The 15,940-nt window shown below is 52.4% G+C and overlaps 7 protein-coding genes across 7 annotated transcripts; 4 read left to right on the top strand and 3 right to left on the bottom strand.

The window, feature by feature from the left end:
- Positions 1 to 947: 947 nt before the first annotated feature.
- Positions 948 to 2,327, bottom strand: Z520_02781 (uncharacterized protein; the record flags this gene model as incomplete). Its single annotated transcript, XM_016773294.1, has 3 exons — positions 948 to 1,106; positions 2,059 to 2,073; positions 2,178 to 2,327. The coding sequence occupies 3 exons, from the start codon at positions 2,325 to 2,327 to the stop codon at positions 948 to 950; spliced, it is 324 nt and encodes a 107-aa protein (XP_016635351.1).
- Positions 2,328 to 3,818: 1,491 nt separating this feature from the next.
- Z520_02780 (uncharacterized protein) lies at positions 3,819 to 5,135 on the top strand (the record flags this gene model as incomplete). The annotated part of the gene is made up of 3 exons (XM_016773293.1): positions 3,819 to 4,007; positions 4,058 to 4,162; positions 4,215 to 5,135. The coding sequence occupies 3 exons, from the start codon at positions 3,819 to 3,821 to the stop codon at positions 5,133 to 5,135; spliced, it is 1,215 nt and encodes a 404-aa protein (XP_016635350.1).
- A 303-nt stretch (positions 5,136 to 5,438) lies between these two features.
- Z520_02779 (uncharacterized protein) lies at positions 5,439 to 6,230 on the top strand (the record flags this gene model as incomplete). The annotated part of the gene is made up of 6 exons (XM_016773292.1): positions 5,439 to 5,534; positions 5,589 to 5,642; positions 5,697 to 5,711; positions 5,865 to 6,015; positions 6,083 to 6,148; positions 6,205 to 6,230. 6 exons carry the CDS (start codon positions 5,439 to 5,441, stop codon positions 6,228 to 6,230), a joined length of 408 nt encoding a protein of 135 aa, XP_016635349.1.
- A 787-nt stretch (positions 6,231 to 7,017) lies between these two features.
- On the top strand, positions 7,018 to 10,995 carry Z520_02778 (uncharacterized protein; the record flags this gene model as incomplete). Its single annotated transcript, XM_016773291.1, has 3 exons — positions 7,018 to 7,402; positions 7,450 to 7,596; positions 7,649 to 10,995. The coding sequence occupies 3 exons, from the start codon at positions 7,018 to 7,020 to the stop codon at positions 10,993 to 10,995; spliced, it is 3,879 nt and encodes a 1,292-aa protein (XP_016635348.1).
- A 1,784-nt stretch (positions 10,996 to 12,779) lies between these two features.
- Positions 12,780 to 12,992, bottom strand: Z520_02777 (uncharacterized protein; the record flags this gene model as incomplete). Its single annotated transcript, XM_016773290.1, has 1 exon — positions 12,780 to 12,992. The coding sequence occupies one exon, from the start codon at positions 12,990 to 12,992 to the stop codon at positions 12,780 to 12,782; it is 213 nt and encodes a 70-aa protein (XP_016635347.1).
- A 26-nt stretch (positions 12,993 to 13,018) lies between these two features.
- On the bottom strand, positions 13,019 to 13,785 carry Z520_02776 (uncharacterized protein; the record flags this gene model as incomplete). Its single annotated transcript, XM_016773289.1, has 5 exons — positions 13,019 to 13,138; positions 13,212 to 13,291; positions 13,467 to 13,482; positions 13,539 to 13,607; positions 13,717 to 13,785. The coding sequence occupies 5 exons, from the start codon at positions 13,783 to 13,785 to the stop codon at positions 13,019 to 13,021; spliced, it is 354 nt and encodes a 117-aa protein (XP_016635346.1).
- An 817-nt stretch (positions 13,786 to 14,602) lies between these two features.
- On the top strand, positions 14,603 to 15,640 carry Z520_02775 (uncharacterized protein; the record flags this gene model as incomplete). The annotated part of the gene is made up of 2 exons (XM_016773288.1): positions 14,603 to 14,627; positions 14,808 to 15,640. The coding sequence occupies 2 exons, from the start codon at positions 14,603 to 14,605 to the stop codon at positions 15,638 to 15,640; spliced, it is 858 nt and encodes a 285-aa protein (XP_016635345.1).
- Positions 15,641 to 15,940: the final 300 nt, after the last annotated feature.

Genomic DNA, 15,940 nt, shown 5'->3' with positions numbered 1-15,940 from the left:
GCAGCTCCAGGATGGGAGACATTCATATTTATATATTCCACGGGCAGCAACAAGTCCTGGGAAAGGCGAGGACCTTGTGCTGGTTCCTATACAATGTTAGACGCGCCTTTTCTGTGGTTCGGGGGTTTAATTGGTTACCATTGCGGTTGAGGGTGGCATGGTGGAGAAGGGATGGAAGGCGTCCATTTTAGTTTTTTCAAGGACTTGTGGTTTGAGTTTGTTATTGTAGGAACCTGAACGGGTTGTCTTGAGCGATGGTCTGATGGATACCAAGGTAACCTGGATGGATCTTGGGAAGGCGAGTGTTCGAGATGGGAAGGAGTGTCGGACAAGATGGTATGGCGGAAGAATGGGGACATTTAAAGGGGCGCGTAGCCTCGCACTGCCCAGGTGACCATGAATACAATCAACAATAGTATTCACTTGTTCAAGAAAGGCAGTGAATCCACCTCCAGACAATCGAAAAAGCCGCACTGCCTTGGTCCGCGTGAAGGAAATCTCGAGGCCTCGGATGGTGAATGAAGAGCCCTTGGCGAGAGCGCAACTGCCTTCCAAACCCTTGAGTCCAGCATCTCCTTTTTCTTTCTTTCTCGCAGATGTGCGAACTGCTGTTTTGCGTGGGCTCAGATATGGTGGTTTTGCTAGAAAGCGCCATTGTCGAGCGTCGCCTTGCAAAGATATATCCAGTTCCCGTTCGTCTCTCAGTTTTCACCGTTTTCATTTCGAGTGACATGTGGACAAACTGCCGACCCGGGGTCACCGAGGCCCCTGACTGTCAAAATTCCCCAGCTGTCTGTTGAATACGCATCACCAGATCCCTGCCTTGGTGAATCTGGCACAGGTATGAAGGTTGTCCTCTGGCCGCTCATCCTGTCCGTTCGACCATCCTGGAGCAAGGTAGAGAGTCAGCGAAGATAATATATACATGTATTTTCTCTATTGTCTCGTTAGTACACTGGAACGGGAGCGCTTGAGCGAACGGGGTTCAGGCTCTTGCTGATCAGGGACAGCAGGAGGACTATCAAGCTGTTGGAGAGCAGACATGGCAGATTGGTTTGCACTAGGGGTGGCGCATTGCCCGTATCGGAATCTTGAGAACCAAAGGACTACAGTCCTTAGCACGTCATTTTCCAGCACTTATATCCTGATCTAGCCACCTGCACGCGCTTTTCTGAGGACAATGGGAGCTTCGTGGCTTTAAAGGAATCGCCAGACTGATGGCCGCGGTGGGGCCCGCGAGAGCTTGCCAATGCTTTGTCTTCAATCTCTGAAAGGCATCGACAGAAAAATACCTTGTGAAGCCGCCTCATTGCATACCTAGCAACAGCCTAGCTAATAATGCCAGAAGAATGAAGGAAAGCTTGGAGAATGAAGAACGTGGCTGCAAGGGGAGACGTTCTTGGGGAGGTGGGTGGTCCGTGCGTTCCACTAGGGCTGCCAATTAACGCTTGACAAGAAAAGAAGAGCTGAACTCGTACGACTCTTTGCCAGTGTAATAGATTGGAGAACAGTGTCCTTCGTGGAAGAGTCTTTCCAAGAAGCCGAGTGCAATTGCCCATCTATCTAGTCCAATGCGATATCGGGATCTCTCTATGTTCTCTGTGAAACATGTTGGCATCTCCCCCCATGTACTTGTACCGTCCTACCCGTGATCGCGGTCGAAACGTATGGAACTCCTGATCGCCGTCCAGGGGTCGTTGGACCGTGTTGCCCTCTAGAACATCTTCTACCAGACACAGAGCTGTGCGATCCTCTCATGCCGGCTCACAGGAGACTGCCATGATGTAGTAATACTCCGAAAAGCAGGTTCCCAGATGAGTGTTGGCTGGATCATCAATCCTCATCGACCATTCACCAGTGCAGTCAGGCTGTATCCACATGGTGCATGCTCCTGCACAAATCCCCTGTATTAGTCCGTGGCAGTGATAGAAAGATAGCAGTGACCCGGTAGTGCTCACCGAACCAGCTTGAGCACTCATTCGTCCACACATTCTTCATCCCAGTTGCGAGAGGCAGGCACTCGGTGGTTCTTGGATAGACAAGCTCTTCATAACTCACATCCTCGCCACAAATCTGCCAACAGACATTAGCCTGTAAACAAGCGGGTAAATCCTGATGACCAAGCATGCTTCCCATATTCAACAGTTTAGGGGAACTTGAAAGCGGCGGGAACTCACAGTCGGGCTGAACTCCCAAACACAACTGTCCGAGCGGCTGTCGCTGGAATTGTCAATGTTGAATGGCATGGCCATAGTGATCAGAACTTGAAATGATAGAATCCGAGAAAAGAACCCGTTGAAAGAGCCGACACCAAGTTTGAGCATCATGCTTCGCAGTCTGTATAGCAGTATTTCTCGATAGCGGTCGCAAAGACTTTGATGTCGAAATAAACAGATATGTATAAGGTCGGACAGGAACTCGAGAAATTTCAAATGTCATACGTTACAAACAGGAGCCATGGGGAGCCATATTCATCACCTCTTCACCGCTCAGAATGTCGCCTGACAGCTCAACATCTGTGATTCTATCGCAGCATCGAGGTCGGCAGTTCGCTTATTAAATAAAGCGAGGGGAACCTCAGTCATTTCAGGGTCTTGATCAAACGGGCATCGTGTTGCATGTGACAGGGACGCCTCAAGTACAAAGAGAAGGGGGGAACCTGGTTACCATTCTGCACCATTGCTTCTGACTTGTAAAGGATCGAGTGCCTGGTGGACGGATTCAGGATACGACATGATAACCGAGCGAGCGTCTTTGCAGCTTTGCAGCTTTGCAGCTTTGGCGATTGGAATTGTTTCAAAAGTGACGTCGAGATTCCGGCCTCAACGCCCAGCCGAGATGACCAACCGGTGTCAATAATCTTGGAAACAACCTGGACCTGCATGGCATAGAACGGGATGGGCCCTTTTGACTTCCTGTGTGCTTTACTCTCCCCTGTATCTTCTGGCAACGCTCGGCCCTTTTCAACGCAGCCTGGTCCGGATTGAAAGCGACAACCTCGGGCTGTGCGCGTGTACGACGCCAGTCGGGAATCTGCATAGTACACATTTCATTCTCGAGTCCTTACCACCCAATTCCCAGTATCCGTCGATGTGCATATATATCCCTGTTGAAGCCCAGTTGCCCTCAAAGGCTCCAGCCTCCGCAAAACTACGTAAGAATGGACACAAGGACTAATTGCGAGGCAACATCAAAGCAAACCTCGAGCATGAAAGAGCTTACCGGACCCCAAGGCATGAACAGGGAGATACCATTTCTAATCCATCTTCCCGACAAACATTATACAAACATCTTACCTGTCATGGATTGGATGGATTCATAGAGTTTAAAATACTTTCGAGGCAGGTAACCGCCAATCCCACACTTCGACTTTCGCATGGCAGCACATGGCATTATCTGCGTAGAGCAACCGCTTCGCATGCATCTTACAGTCCACAGGTCCTAGAAGCATCTCAAACTGGCTGGGAATATTGGCTGGAGACTTACAGCCAGCTATAAAGGATCCGAGTCGAGTGTTTGAGCTCATGGGTGGGTGCGGCAAGTCGACCTGGCCTTCATACGTGCACCGGCCCAACTTCACTGGTGCGACGGGACTTCATTATCTCGAATTTTGATTGCTGCTTGATCGTATACCTTCCCTAGCCGTTCTCTACTCAGTTCCGTGACGGCTCTGCCGTGTCTCTCCCGGAAATGCCCAGGCGACTGGCCAACTTACCAAGAAAACAGCATTTATAACGACAGCTCAAGCCTCATCTGCCTCGACTGCCATTGTTCAAAAAGTGAAGCCGGCTCAATATCACGATACCCGACGCAGCAACATGTCTGCAAACCCGTGCACACATTGTCACCTTGAGGCCCTTGGCCTAGGTGGCCGTGGAGCCCATTTGGTCATCCCATCAATCATTGCACCCATTTTGGCCTTGGTCCTCGTGGCAAACCGGATCTATTGGCGCATTAGGCTGCTGGGAAGACTCGGTCTAGACGATATGACGACCCTGTTATCTTTGGTGAGTTAGTTTGTCCCCGACATATTTGGCCTGGTCTCACCATTTTGCAGACATTCCTTGTCCTCCAGTGCAGTGCTTCCATTGCTGCAGTGAATTATGGATATGGCCGGCCGTTTGACCTCATCAGCAGACATCAAGCTGCGCAAGCCTTAAAGGTAGGCTAGACTCTGGAGAGCCCAACCAACGACACTAACACTGCCGTGGTAGTATTTCTTTCTGCTGCAAATATTCTACAAGCTTACCATCAATTGTACCAAGCTGTCGATACTCTTCCTATATCTCCGCATTTTCACCGATCGCCTTTGGTTTGTTCGAACATGCTGGAGTTTGGTCGCCTTTGTGGTTGGTGCTTGCATCTCCTTCACCCTCGCAACGATTCTCCAGTGCAATCCAATCTCGCGGGCATGGGAGCGATGGAGAAGCGATGGGAGTTGTGTCGACATCTATGCCTTGTGGTACAGCAACGCCATCTACAACATTTTCACAGATCTCCTCATTGTGTTGATGGTGCCGCCCGTAATATTCACGCTCAAGTTGCCAATGCGGCAGAAATTGGCCTTGACTTGCATATTCGGGCTGGGCGTCATTGTGTGCGCTGCTTCGATTTCGCGATTGACGACCTTGTACTCTTCGGCTTATGGCGACGACATTACCGCCGGGTCTCTGGTGTCAACGATTTGGACCACAATCGAGGCCGGCCTCGGCGTCATCTGTGCCAATCTCCCCATGGTGCGGACGCCCCTCCAACATTTCTTTCCCAGACTGTTCCCTCCAAGGACTGGAACAGGTCACATCTCGAGTGCGGTTCCTTCCCAGCGAAGCGGCGCAGCCCATGGCGAGGCACTAGCGTCTCCCGCAAGATTGATTCCGCCACCTGTTCCTACGCGCAAGACAAGCCTTCCAAGTCAGACACGGGTCAATGGTATTCCTGGCGCAACAGGGACGTATCACCAGAGTAGTTTGCGCGGGGAAGTGACCAAGCTGCATGGCACGAGTCGACTAGCACGTGTCCGGGACATTGAGACTCAGACGGGGTATTCTGACCACTCAAGCCGTCCAGATATAGGGATGGAAAGGAGGAGAGAGGTGGACTGCTACGGAGAACAGCATCAGATGTGGTCACCGTGAACGGCGTAGAGATGGCTTGAGGTGATTGAACACATTTGATGCTTGGACGGAGATGTCATCACACGACGAGGAGGTGTCCGGCGGGAGCTATCACGTAAACCCCTCGAAAATAGCTCGGGGTATTTGTGCTGGGAGGATTGTCTGAAGCAATACAAAAGTGCCTTCCAAGTTTTAGGGTGTGTTTGGGGATACTGTACGAGGTATGAGGTAGTCTCTTGCCCTTGGAACCGGCCAATCAGCTGATCTTGTAGCTGGCTCGGCTAAGCTTCCAAAAATGGCGGCTTGGCTGCGCATCGATTGGCAATGATCCTGATGAAGGAGCTCCTAGTCTCTCAGGATCAACTCATTCAACAGCTTCAGCACCCTTCTACAACTTTGTCGGAGGCTTTTGAGACTCATGTAAGCTGTCTGTGGGCATCTGGCTCTCATTATACTGACCTATGTCCCGGATAGCTCGAAATGTCGTTCGTCATCCGCCGAGCCGTGTCAACCCTGGTTCCCCCGAAGGTAAAACCTCACCCTGTTCTCGTTGTTCTGCTCTCTCTGACTCGGATCAATTAGGTTGCCAACCCTGAGGTAAGCCCGTGGTCGACCGCTTGAGCCCTCCGTACCGAGCATGCCCTGCGCATGGAGTGATGGGGTTGCACCACATGTGCCCGAGATCTGAGAGGATTGACTCCAAGGCGGATAAAACACTGTGCGCGAACAAGACCTGACAGACAATTGCAGGGTATCGGAGCTGCCAAAAATGCTGTTCGCATGGCGAGAATAGCCAAATTTTACGAAAAGCTACCAAAAGGGTCTGCACCAGCGCGAGCACCCAGTGGACCGCTGGGGTGGTATCAAGCGAAATATTTTGGCAAGAATCCATCAGCAGCTCGTACGTATCTCACGCGCAGTACATGGCACGAAAAGAGGTCGTTTAATGGCTAACATTGCGGTAACAGCCATCTGGCACGTCATTTTCGGAATCATGGCAATGGGTTACAGCATGGAGTACTATTTCCATTTGAGTACGTGCTCCGAGCGCAGCGCATTGAAGCTACTGGTGACTGACTCACTTGCTTAGGACACCACAAGAACAATGCCCACTGATCAAGTTGCATTGGAGGGAGGTTATTGGTCATCGACATTGTACATAACGCCCAAATAAACTTGTTGAATTGTTCGAAAAGGCGCGCATTATCAAGACCCATTTGCTCCCAGGCTTCTCTTCCTACATAGGTCGCTTCTCCCGGATTCCATCTGGCACAAGTAGCTCCATCTGAGAATCTCACCCGACCGCTGAGCTCGATGGTACGGATACTCCGTTCGCGTCCGACTGACAAACGACGAAAGATAGAGGACGAGGATTATGGTCTCTGGCTTCGTCCCCTTTCCAAAGACTTTAATCCAAGTTGCCACTGTGTGCTCACTGATATATCATGCGGTAGTAACTTGTGTATATGTGACTGAACGTGAATTGGCTTCAGACTACGGAGTAAAAAAGAGTTACCTAGTAGTAGGATGTAGATGGGTGAAATGCGGCTGCCCGCAGGGCGAGCGCCAAGGCGAGGTTGCCGCAACCCGACAGATGGGCCCGATCGACTTCTCAGGCGCAGCCTCCTCCTATCTCAACTGACTCAACCACCACCATTTCTTTCTTCTTCCACACCTTTATACCCCCTTTTGAGGTGTTGTATTACTTCCTTCACCTCTTCGATTCGAGATCCGTACCGAGAATCCTCCGCGACCTCCAAGCGCCGTCGTGCGTTATCGGGCAAAACCGACAGGCTGGCAACCGTGGCAGACTACGCGCAGTAACAGGTACTCTCACGCCACCGAATCAATACCAAGCAGACACCCTGACCATTGTTGCGCCTTTTCTAGATCCGAGCTTGTTATGGCAGAGCAGAGAGCACAAGATGTGGTAAACCAATCTCAGTCGGTGGGCGATCTCTCGCCTTCCGACGCACCTGCGACCACCTCTACACCTGATATCAAAGTGTCTGGGGACGATATTGGCAGGGATAATGTTGTGGTGGAAACAGAGGTTGCGCCAAAAGAGAATGGAATCCACACAGTGTCAAATCTCAAAATGGAAGAACTCGAGGATGGTTCTGCTCGATCAGACACAGATACCAGCCGCGCCGAGGGGAGTGTCGCTGGTGACAAAGCCACAGAGTACAAACCTTTGAAGAAATTCGCTGCCAAACCTGTCACCTTCGCAAAGTATTCGGTGCCTAAGACCATCGCTGCGAGCGCCGCTGCAAAAGTCAACGAGAAAAGTACGTGCGCCGTGGTGCCCAATCGATGTAACTAACGTGCCATTCAGCCCCTACTCCCCATTCCTCAACCTCGTCCCTCGCCCAGACAGGTCGTCCACGATTAGTCGCCAAAACCACGAGCTCCTTACAGTCTAAGACAAAATCCTATCAAAGCGCCAGCCCAGATCCTATGCAGGTATGGAACAAAAACAGAGGTATGACCCTAGCCGCAAGCTTTCCGATCAGCCGGTATTGACCATGTCACAGTTACCCCACAACCTTCCACCAAGCACTTGACCGATGAAGAGCTTAAGCAGCAATATGGAATCCATTTGACCTCGCGAATTCAAGCAGACAGTGAAGGGAAAGAAGCGAAGTGGGCAGACATTGATGACGACGAAGATGACTGGGCTCCAGAAACCATTGAATGGAACGACGGCACCAAGAGCACACTAACTCATGCCGACGTCACTGCTCAAACCGCACAAAAACCCGCGTCCCCTTCTGAAGCTGGAGATAAGTCTAAGCTTGTCAGTACCTCGAAGGCCCCGGCACCCCAATTCGCTAGTTCAGTCGGTCCTAATGCGACCGTACTCAAACTGGGCGCAAATGCCGAACGGCAACAGGCGCAGAAGGCCGCGACTCTTCAGGCTAAGACCCCGACCGACAGACCATCGATCCTTACGAAGGCGACTCCAGCACCAACCCCCGCAAAATCCCCTTGGGCTCCATTGCCACCGGTCGACAAGATCTCTCCAGTTGCGATCAATCCTCAGCCAATACTGCCGTCAGGCCGATTTCTGCCTAGCCACCCATATGCGCAAAGTCCATCTTCACTGACGGCGCCGTCGCCGGCCAAGGAGATCTCGGCGGATGACTTTAACCGCTCATGGCGAGATTCATTACCAGGTCAACAACGAGAATTGTACGTACCGGGTTCTGGACGTTATGAAGCTGTGTCGGAACCCCGACGACGGATGTCAAGGAATGATCAAGGTTTCCGGGCTCCTGCGGTGTTGCAAAGACCAAGCCAAAACGATGCACATGCTCCTGCCGAACCTTCACCAGCCTTCCAGACCCATCGAACCAGCACTGATCAAGCACGACGTAGAGCGTCGTCTACTATTTCTGGAGGCAGCGGGCAATTTGGTCGACGCATGTCCATAAAGTCGGGAGAGTTGCCTACTCCGAGCGTTGACTCTCAGAGACACGACCTTGATTCAGCAGTCCGGCCAACTTCAAGAGATGGCCCGCTTTCCGCAACTCAGACGCCGACGTACCAGGTTCGCGGGGCGGGTGATTACATGTCTGTCAACCCTACCTCTGCAACAGATGCGGACATTGAAGCCCAACGCCTTCAACAAAGAGCTTTGATGAAAGAGAAGATTGAACTGGCCAGAAAGCGCAAATTAGAAGAAGAGCAACGAGCGGAGGCCGAGAAACAAGAGCGTATTCGTCAGAAGCTGGCGTCACTTGGACCCGACCCAAAGCTTGCTAAAAAGTCGGAGGAGGCGGCAAAAGAAAAAGTAGCCCCAGAAATTGAAGCAAAGAAGGACATGGAGCAGTCTCCAGTATCTGCGCACCCCCCTTCTGCGACTGTGAGCACGATGATGACCACGACCACTACTCACTCCCCACCCAAGCCACCTCAGCCGCTTGCTTCTGGCGAGCCACAACAGTACGGCATGATGAAAGTGCATCCCTTGGATTCCGTCAAAAAGATGGCTACGTCGTTACAACGGCCAACGGAGTCGCAGAGATTACCTGTTCGAGAAAAGGTCGAAGCCAGCACAGCTGATCAAGGCAAACAGGAAACATTACAGGTCCCTTCTCCCACCATAAATGGTGTGAGAACCGTGCCGGATGCGCGACGAACGAGTGTTCCAGAGCCAGCTTCTGTTTCTGAGCCGAGTCCCAAGTTGCCCAAACCAAGCACAGTTGGCAACGATGCAAGAAGCGGATGGGGAGATGTACGCCATGATCATCGCGCTGCCCAAACGGCCAACCTTTGGGGCCTGCCCAACAACAAGGCTCTCGGCAATGGTACCTTTGATCAAAGCCTAGCAGGATATTCGCCGCAAGATCTGTCAAGGACATCTTCCACAGCCGCAGGTTGGATGAATGGTCGAACGCCTCACTCCGGCCGCTCGCCGCAGATTCAGCATGTCAATCACATCCTTGCAGATAACAGATCGTATTCGTATCAGTCAGTGACCTCTCCCGATCAGGGCCCGCTCGCAGCTGATAGCGAGGCCGACTCGCTGTTTCCCACGACGAAACCTGCGCCTATCGCTCCCCCTCAGCCTCAACAAATCCATCCTGGCATGAATGGTTTGCCCCACGGGCAGAGGCCAAACGGTGTGGATGGTTGGAACAACTTTCATGCACTTGCAAGTCAGCAAGAACGTGCAGAAAGTGAGAGAATACAGCGGGAGATGGCAGCCAGACGTGAGGAGGAATTACGGACTGGTATCCGGCAGGGCCCTGCTTACACCTTTAATGAGACTTGGAAACAGGTCCAGGTTGGTGATCAAGCACAGCGATCAATATCTGGCGTCTCGCAGTCGTCCGTGCCTGCTTCCAACGTCTTTGGTGCGGTAGGGTCGTTACCTAGTACGGATATGGGCCCACGAATTATGAATGGACCTGCTGGTCGTGGCTCGCGATTCTTCCCTCAACCCATCGGAGCGCAACATCCTCTTCATGATCGACGTGCAGTCACCTACAGCCACCCTGAACCGCCGAGAACACCATCGCCGCCTCCTGCCGAGGAATATGCAAGCCTTCACCCTGCTTTCGACGGAGACTTCACCAGACCAGTTGTGCATTTCCCACAAAAGCCTGTGGTCAAATTACCACCAGCTATGCCACCCACACCACCGAGCCCTGTACACGTCCAGCCCGATCCTGCTCCGGCTACGCAACTGACTTGGGCAGCAAGAGTGTCAATGCCACCACCCCCTGCGGCAACGCTCCGATCAGTCTCCACTCCGATCGTTCAGAATCCTTCGTGGCAGGAACGATTTAATGGCTTACTGGGCAAGAAGAGTTCCCCCGCACGGGAGACTGCTCAGCCTGTTGGAACAGTTCTTGCAGTTGCGTCGTCGACTAGAGAGCCTCTTGACGTTCAACATGTACTTGTTCCTGCTGCCTCAGTTTCCCTTCCTGTCGAAGCCGGGCCAACAACGCTGTCCAACGACACGTCGGTCACAACTAAGGATGTCGAGAGTGAGGACGATCTTTTTGAGGACAGAGAACTAGGCTCACTACCGGCCATCAAGTTCCCATTGGAGACGCCGATGCTGCCAATGTCGCCTTTCCCCCCATCAAAGACAGTGGCTCCTTTCCCTGAGATTACGTCGGTAGCACCTTTCATGGTCAACAACTGGTTCGAGCGGCACCGTTCCGCAGGCCCCCAATTCGCGCTAATCAAGTTCCCTGGCCCGTCGAAGGCCATCAAAAAGGAGTTGCCGGCGCGAGGATCGTTGGCGCCACATCTTGGTGGTAAGCAACGGTATGGAAGCGGCCCTCCTAGCTCGTCAGGTTCTTTTAGCAGCAAAGGTTATCGAAGCAGAGGCGGACCACGGTCCAGACAGGCATCGAAGGCTCACTGAAGGAATGTTTTCTGTTACGGCGTCTTTTGCGAGGCGATCACTAACCGGCCCGTGGGACAAGAGGCGGCTCTCCGTTAGAGAGGGGTTAATCGTCGCCTCATTTTTCTGCTTCACTTTCGCCAGCGCTGGCTGTGTACCGAACGCTGCAACTACCGAGCAGGGACTTGAAATCTGATTATTACTGTATTACTTCGGGGGTTTCATTACACAAAGGTTTGCCGCTGCAACTTTCAAAAGGCGCAGAATGTGCCCTGCAGCAACATGATGCTCGGCCTGGGACATGTAAGATCGTGCTCCAGCTTCGCAGTGGATGTAGACTAGGCCTTGACCCGCAACCAAATGTGTCCAGGAACTTTTGCACGGGGCTTGGACTTGGCGGTGGGTAAAGAGGGTGTTTGCATCGGTGGGATGTCATCAAAACAACACGGGTTCGCTGAGCCTTGAATACAAAAACTCAATTGCTTTTCTCACAAATTGATTTTGCTCCGTGCCACGTCGTATTGTTGTTGTACACCCTGCGTTGAGTGATTTCGATCAGTTCCAGTCATTCCCTCACCACAAAGGCTTTAAAGACCGCTTTTTCTTTCTTTTCTCCGGACTCCTCGCTTCCCCGTAGGTAGATAATCCATCTGCCTATGTACCTCGGTCCGATAGATTGAGGCACACGGGCCGTTTTTGAGCTGCTGAAAGTCTACCCCCTCGCTCAAACACCAGAGCGTGGTCGTCATGGGGGGTCTCTGTCTGTCTGTCCTCTGCTAAACCTGTGCTCAGGCGTGGATGGGGTGAGCCGGATTAGCTTGGCGGGGGCCGGTACACATCATCCTACGGCAGGGCAGGGCAGAGAATAGGACGGGAGGAAAAGGAAGAACTTAGGGTGAAGAAATGACCCCGGGCAGGAGGATCTTTAAGAGAAAGGAAAGGGAAAGAATAGAAAAGGGGGTGGGCGAGGGATTTATCAGGCGATAGAAAGCACGTCTGTCGTGTCAGGACTTTGATCACCCTTCAGAGCAGAGAGCTGCGATGACTTTGGGGAGGTGAAGATCATGCTTGTGCAGGATGCAATGTAACACAGTCTCATCAAACACTGTTTCCATGTTCCGTCATAGCTAGCCGATTAGGTGGTCGTTCTCAGGAAGTGTCTTTCTCACACAAAGCCCCATGTTCCCCATTATGATCGTAGTAAAGCTAGCAAGCCAGCTTCATCTAGAACCGTACTGTAAGGGGTTTCCTTCACGCCAACCTGCGTGACCAATCTGTTGCTCTCCAGCTTCGACAATAAAAAGTGGACGGGGGAAGCGCTGCGTGAAAAAGCGTATTCGAAACTTCGCTGTGGCTGCGTTGAAGTTCAAGGGGTATGATCGTGCAGTGGTTGCTAGTTTTTGTTGTCGTGAAACGGGTGTCGGTTTGGACGGTCATGCGTGCAATGTCATCGTTGCCACGTGGATTATGCCGGATAGTAGCGCGGATGGCTGGTGCAATGTTGAGGCGAAAGACTTGTTGTTTATGCCTTTACCACATCTATGGTTTGGGAGAGAGAAGTTGCACGAATTCCTCGTCTGTGGCGAAGTTGAGGTGTTAGCACTCAATCGTTGATCAAACGCCTTCGTAAGCTCGGTCATCTCGAGATCCTGCAAGCCAGCAGCTCAAAAGCCACTTGAATGAGAGGATCAATTCCACTCCAGTACCATAGCCCTCCATCCGCGTTTTATCCTTTCATTTCTGGAAGCCGGCAGGACAACTTGAATAATTCGGAAAAGGGGCAGCGAAAGGGGAACAGTGGTGGATTAGGGACACGTACAATCTATCGTTCCATTGTTGTCCTTGTCAGCCTCGCGAATCATCTCGTCGATCTCGGCATCGGTGAGGTTTTCCCCGAGGGACTTCATCACCTGACGTAGTTCTTCGGCAGAGATGGTACCAGAACCGTCCTTGTCGAAGACGTTGAATGCGGCGCGGGTCTCATGGGCAAAGTCTTGCGCCTTCACAGTCGTGGACATCATTTTGAGGAATTCTATAGTTGTTGTCAGAAATATCCGGGTGCGATATTGGGCAGAGAGGTAAACAGAATATAGTCGGTGGCGGATGGAGAATACTTGCCGTCAAAATCTATGCTGCCGGAACGATCGACGTCGACTTCATTGATCTGAAGTGGACGCATTAGTAGACTGAGCAGATCCAATAGCGAACCGGGAAACCAGGGATATGCGACGTCTTACCATATCCTGCAACTCTGAATCGGACGGGTTCTGGCCAAGAGACTTCATGATTTCACCGAGTTCTTGCGCGGTAATGGTTCCTATACCAGTGCAATGTCAGCGTCAGACGGCATCGTGAGTCCCAATTTCAAAACAGGATGATTGCCGATCGTAGCGCAGATATTGGACTCCAGGTTTCCGAATACACGATTCCCCAACGAGGCTGAATTTCCTTTGCGGAAAAAAGCGTAAATAGCAAGGCTGGATGTGTCTTACCACTTCCATCTTTGTCCTAGCAGAAAAATGAGCTTGAATGCACCTGCTTCGAATAAAGAAGACTTTACTTACAAACAGAGCAAAGACGTCTTGGTACGCCTGGACTTCTTCCTCGGACATTTGCTTGTGGGTGACGGGAGTCTGTAAGGCGTGCCATAGTCAGTCCTGACGTGTTTTTCGAGATCTGGGCAACCCGGAAGGCAGAAGGCTCGAGCCGGAAACACAGTAATACAGCTTGGTCATAACATACCATAGCGGTCTTGGGTTTGTTCGCAGATGGGGGAGCGCTGGTATCGATTTTCTCGAGTGTGGGCGGCATATGGAAGAAAAGATGGAAGGAAGAGACGGGGCTGAGATATAGGGCGATAAGACGCTAGTCGCGTTGACACAGGTCAGGCTCAGCGACAGCGGAAACCAAAGGACCCGGGAAGGGCGAGACAGCCTCGGCGGATGCAGGTGCCTGACTGGGTGGGCAAAAGGGCCAGCTTGGGCCGGGATCTGGGAAGGATTGGAAGGATTGGGACAGGGCTGCGCCACCACTGAACAGCTGGTCAATGCCCAAACACACAGTTGTTAGATGTCGGGGTATGGTGGCACGGTCGGGGAGAATAGGCTGCAATGTGTCTTGTTCGAGGGCTTTGGGAGATCGGGCTGAAATGCAAAGCTGAAACAGGAGGATTGATTTGATAGCCCTATCACCGGTGTTTGTGTATGTGTGTGGTGTTGGCTTGTGAGGTTGGGTGCGTGATCTGGGCAAAAGGTGGGGAAAGAGGAAGAAGGGACACAAGGGAAGGATTCATGATTCATGGTGGTGACAACGGCACCTCATCACGTGCTCGTACGCTCGAAGCGGGGGGCTCGTCGTCATGGTGCCTAGCACGTGAGAACAGCCTTGGCAGCCTTGACAGCTCACGTGCGTCTTTGACATCAGAATCAAATGACGCCACAAGTCTGTCATTCAACTCAGTCGACGCCCTATGCATGACTGCATCCAACAAGGTCCATAGTCTCTCGTACCTCATTGCATTCTTAGGGTACTCTTCTACATGATATCACGAACTCTCAGGGCCCGTCTTCCTATCCTCCAAGCCTTGCTTTTCCCAATGCTCCATCAAGCAAAGCTCTCCAGTACCGCCATGACTGCCAATGGCAAACTGATCTGTAAGTCCTACCCTCCCCCCAGCCCACTGAGAGATTGGGAAGGCCAAAAGGTGTTGGGTTCAAGATAGAGGAAGGGTGTCCTATTCTCACCCACCCTGAAGATCTGCATGAAGACGAGATGCATGACACGAGAGATACTCGCGAACAGCTAACCTCTTCTAACGCCCTTCACCCCTTCAGTCGCACCAGGTCACCCTCCCCAAGACCCTTCCCAGGAGGGGCAACAACATGACCAGCAGCCACCTCGGGCCGCACAGTTCAGCCACTCCAAGCTCCGCCGCTCAGACCTTTCCCCAGACCCATTCATCCAATTCCACACCTGGTTCACCGACCCTTTACTACAGGCCGCCGTGCCCGAAACCGTGACTTTGTCAACGGCCTCGCTGCCGAGCGGCCGCGTGTCCAGCCGCACCGTCTATCTGAAGGAGCTCGACTCGCGCGGCTTCGTCATCTACTCGAATTTCGGCACGTCGCGCAAGTCCAAGGACATCGCCACGAACAAGCACGCGAGTCTCTGCTTCTGGTGGAAGCCCGTGGAGAGGCAGGTGAGAGTCGAGGGGGTGGTGGAGAGGCTCAGTGCCGAGGAAAGTCAGCTTTATTTCGACACGAGGGCCCGAGGGTCGAGGATCGGAGCGTGGGCGAGCCAGCAGACGAGTGTCCTAGAGCCTCGATCGTCGTCGTCGTCATCATCGACAACGGCGGCACCAGCCACGCTGCAGCAGAAAGTGGACGGTGATGCTGGAACTGGAGGGGTGTCAGCGGAGGAGGAAGAGGAAGACGACGGCCGAGCTGCCCTCGAAGCTCGTGTCAGAGACGTCGAGGCCCGGTTCGAGGGGCAAGAACAGATCCCCGTGCCGCCGTTCTGGGGTGGACTGAGGATCATTCCTGAGGCGATCGAGTTCTGGCAAGGCCGGGAGAGTAGACTACACGACCGGTTCCTGTACACACGGATAGAAGGAGACGTTGGACAGGGCGGTGAGGCGAAGTGGAAGATCGAGAGACTGAGCCCATAACGGATGGAGATCCCAACTCCGACGCTGGACGACGCAGAACCAGCATTGCACAGCCTCGAAAACATGATACCAAATGAACACAGACGGATCTTAGTGGAGGTTTCAATATAGAGAGTTGGATTCTTCGCCAGCCCTCCTCTTACCAGCTCTTGCCGGTAGTCAGCATGGATGTCAACTCCAGTCTGGAGGACTACACATCTGATCTAGACAAAACCTCGACTGTCTAGATCATCTATCAAAAGTAGCGAGTAGAGATTATTCTTGGTGTTCTGTTGTACATGGTCAGCCCAATTTTTCCGC

This window comes from Fonsecaea multimorphosa (assembly GCF_000836435.1).
Source record: "Fonsecaea multimorphosa CBS 102226 unplaced genomic scaffold supercont1.4, whole genome shotgun sequence".
NCBI classification, from domain to species: Eukaryota; Fungi; Ascomycota; class Eurotiomycetes; order Chaetothyriales; family Herpotrichiellaceae; genus Fonsecaea; species Fonsecaea multimorphosa.
The sequence above is the reverse complement of the archived record's forward strand: the minus strand, read 5'-3'. Positions and strand labels throughout refer to the sequence as shown.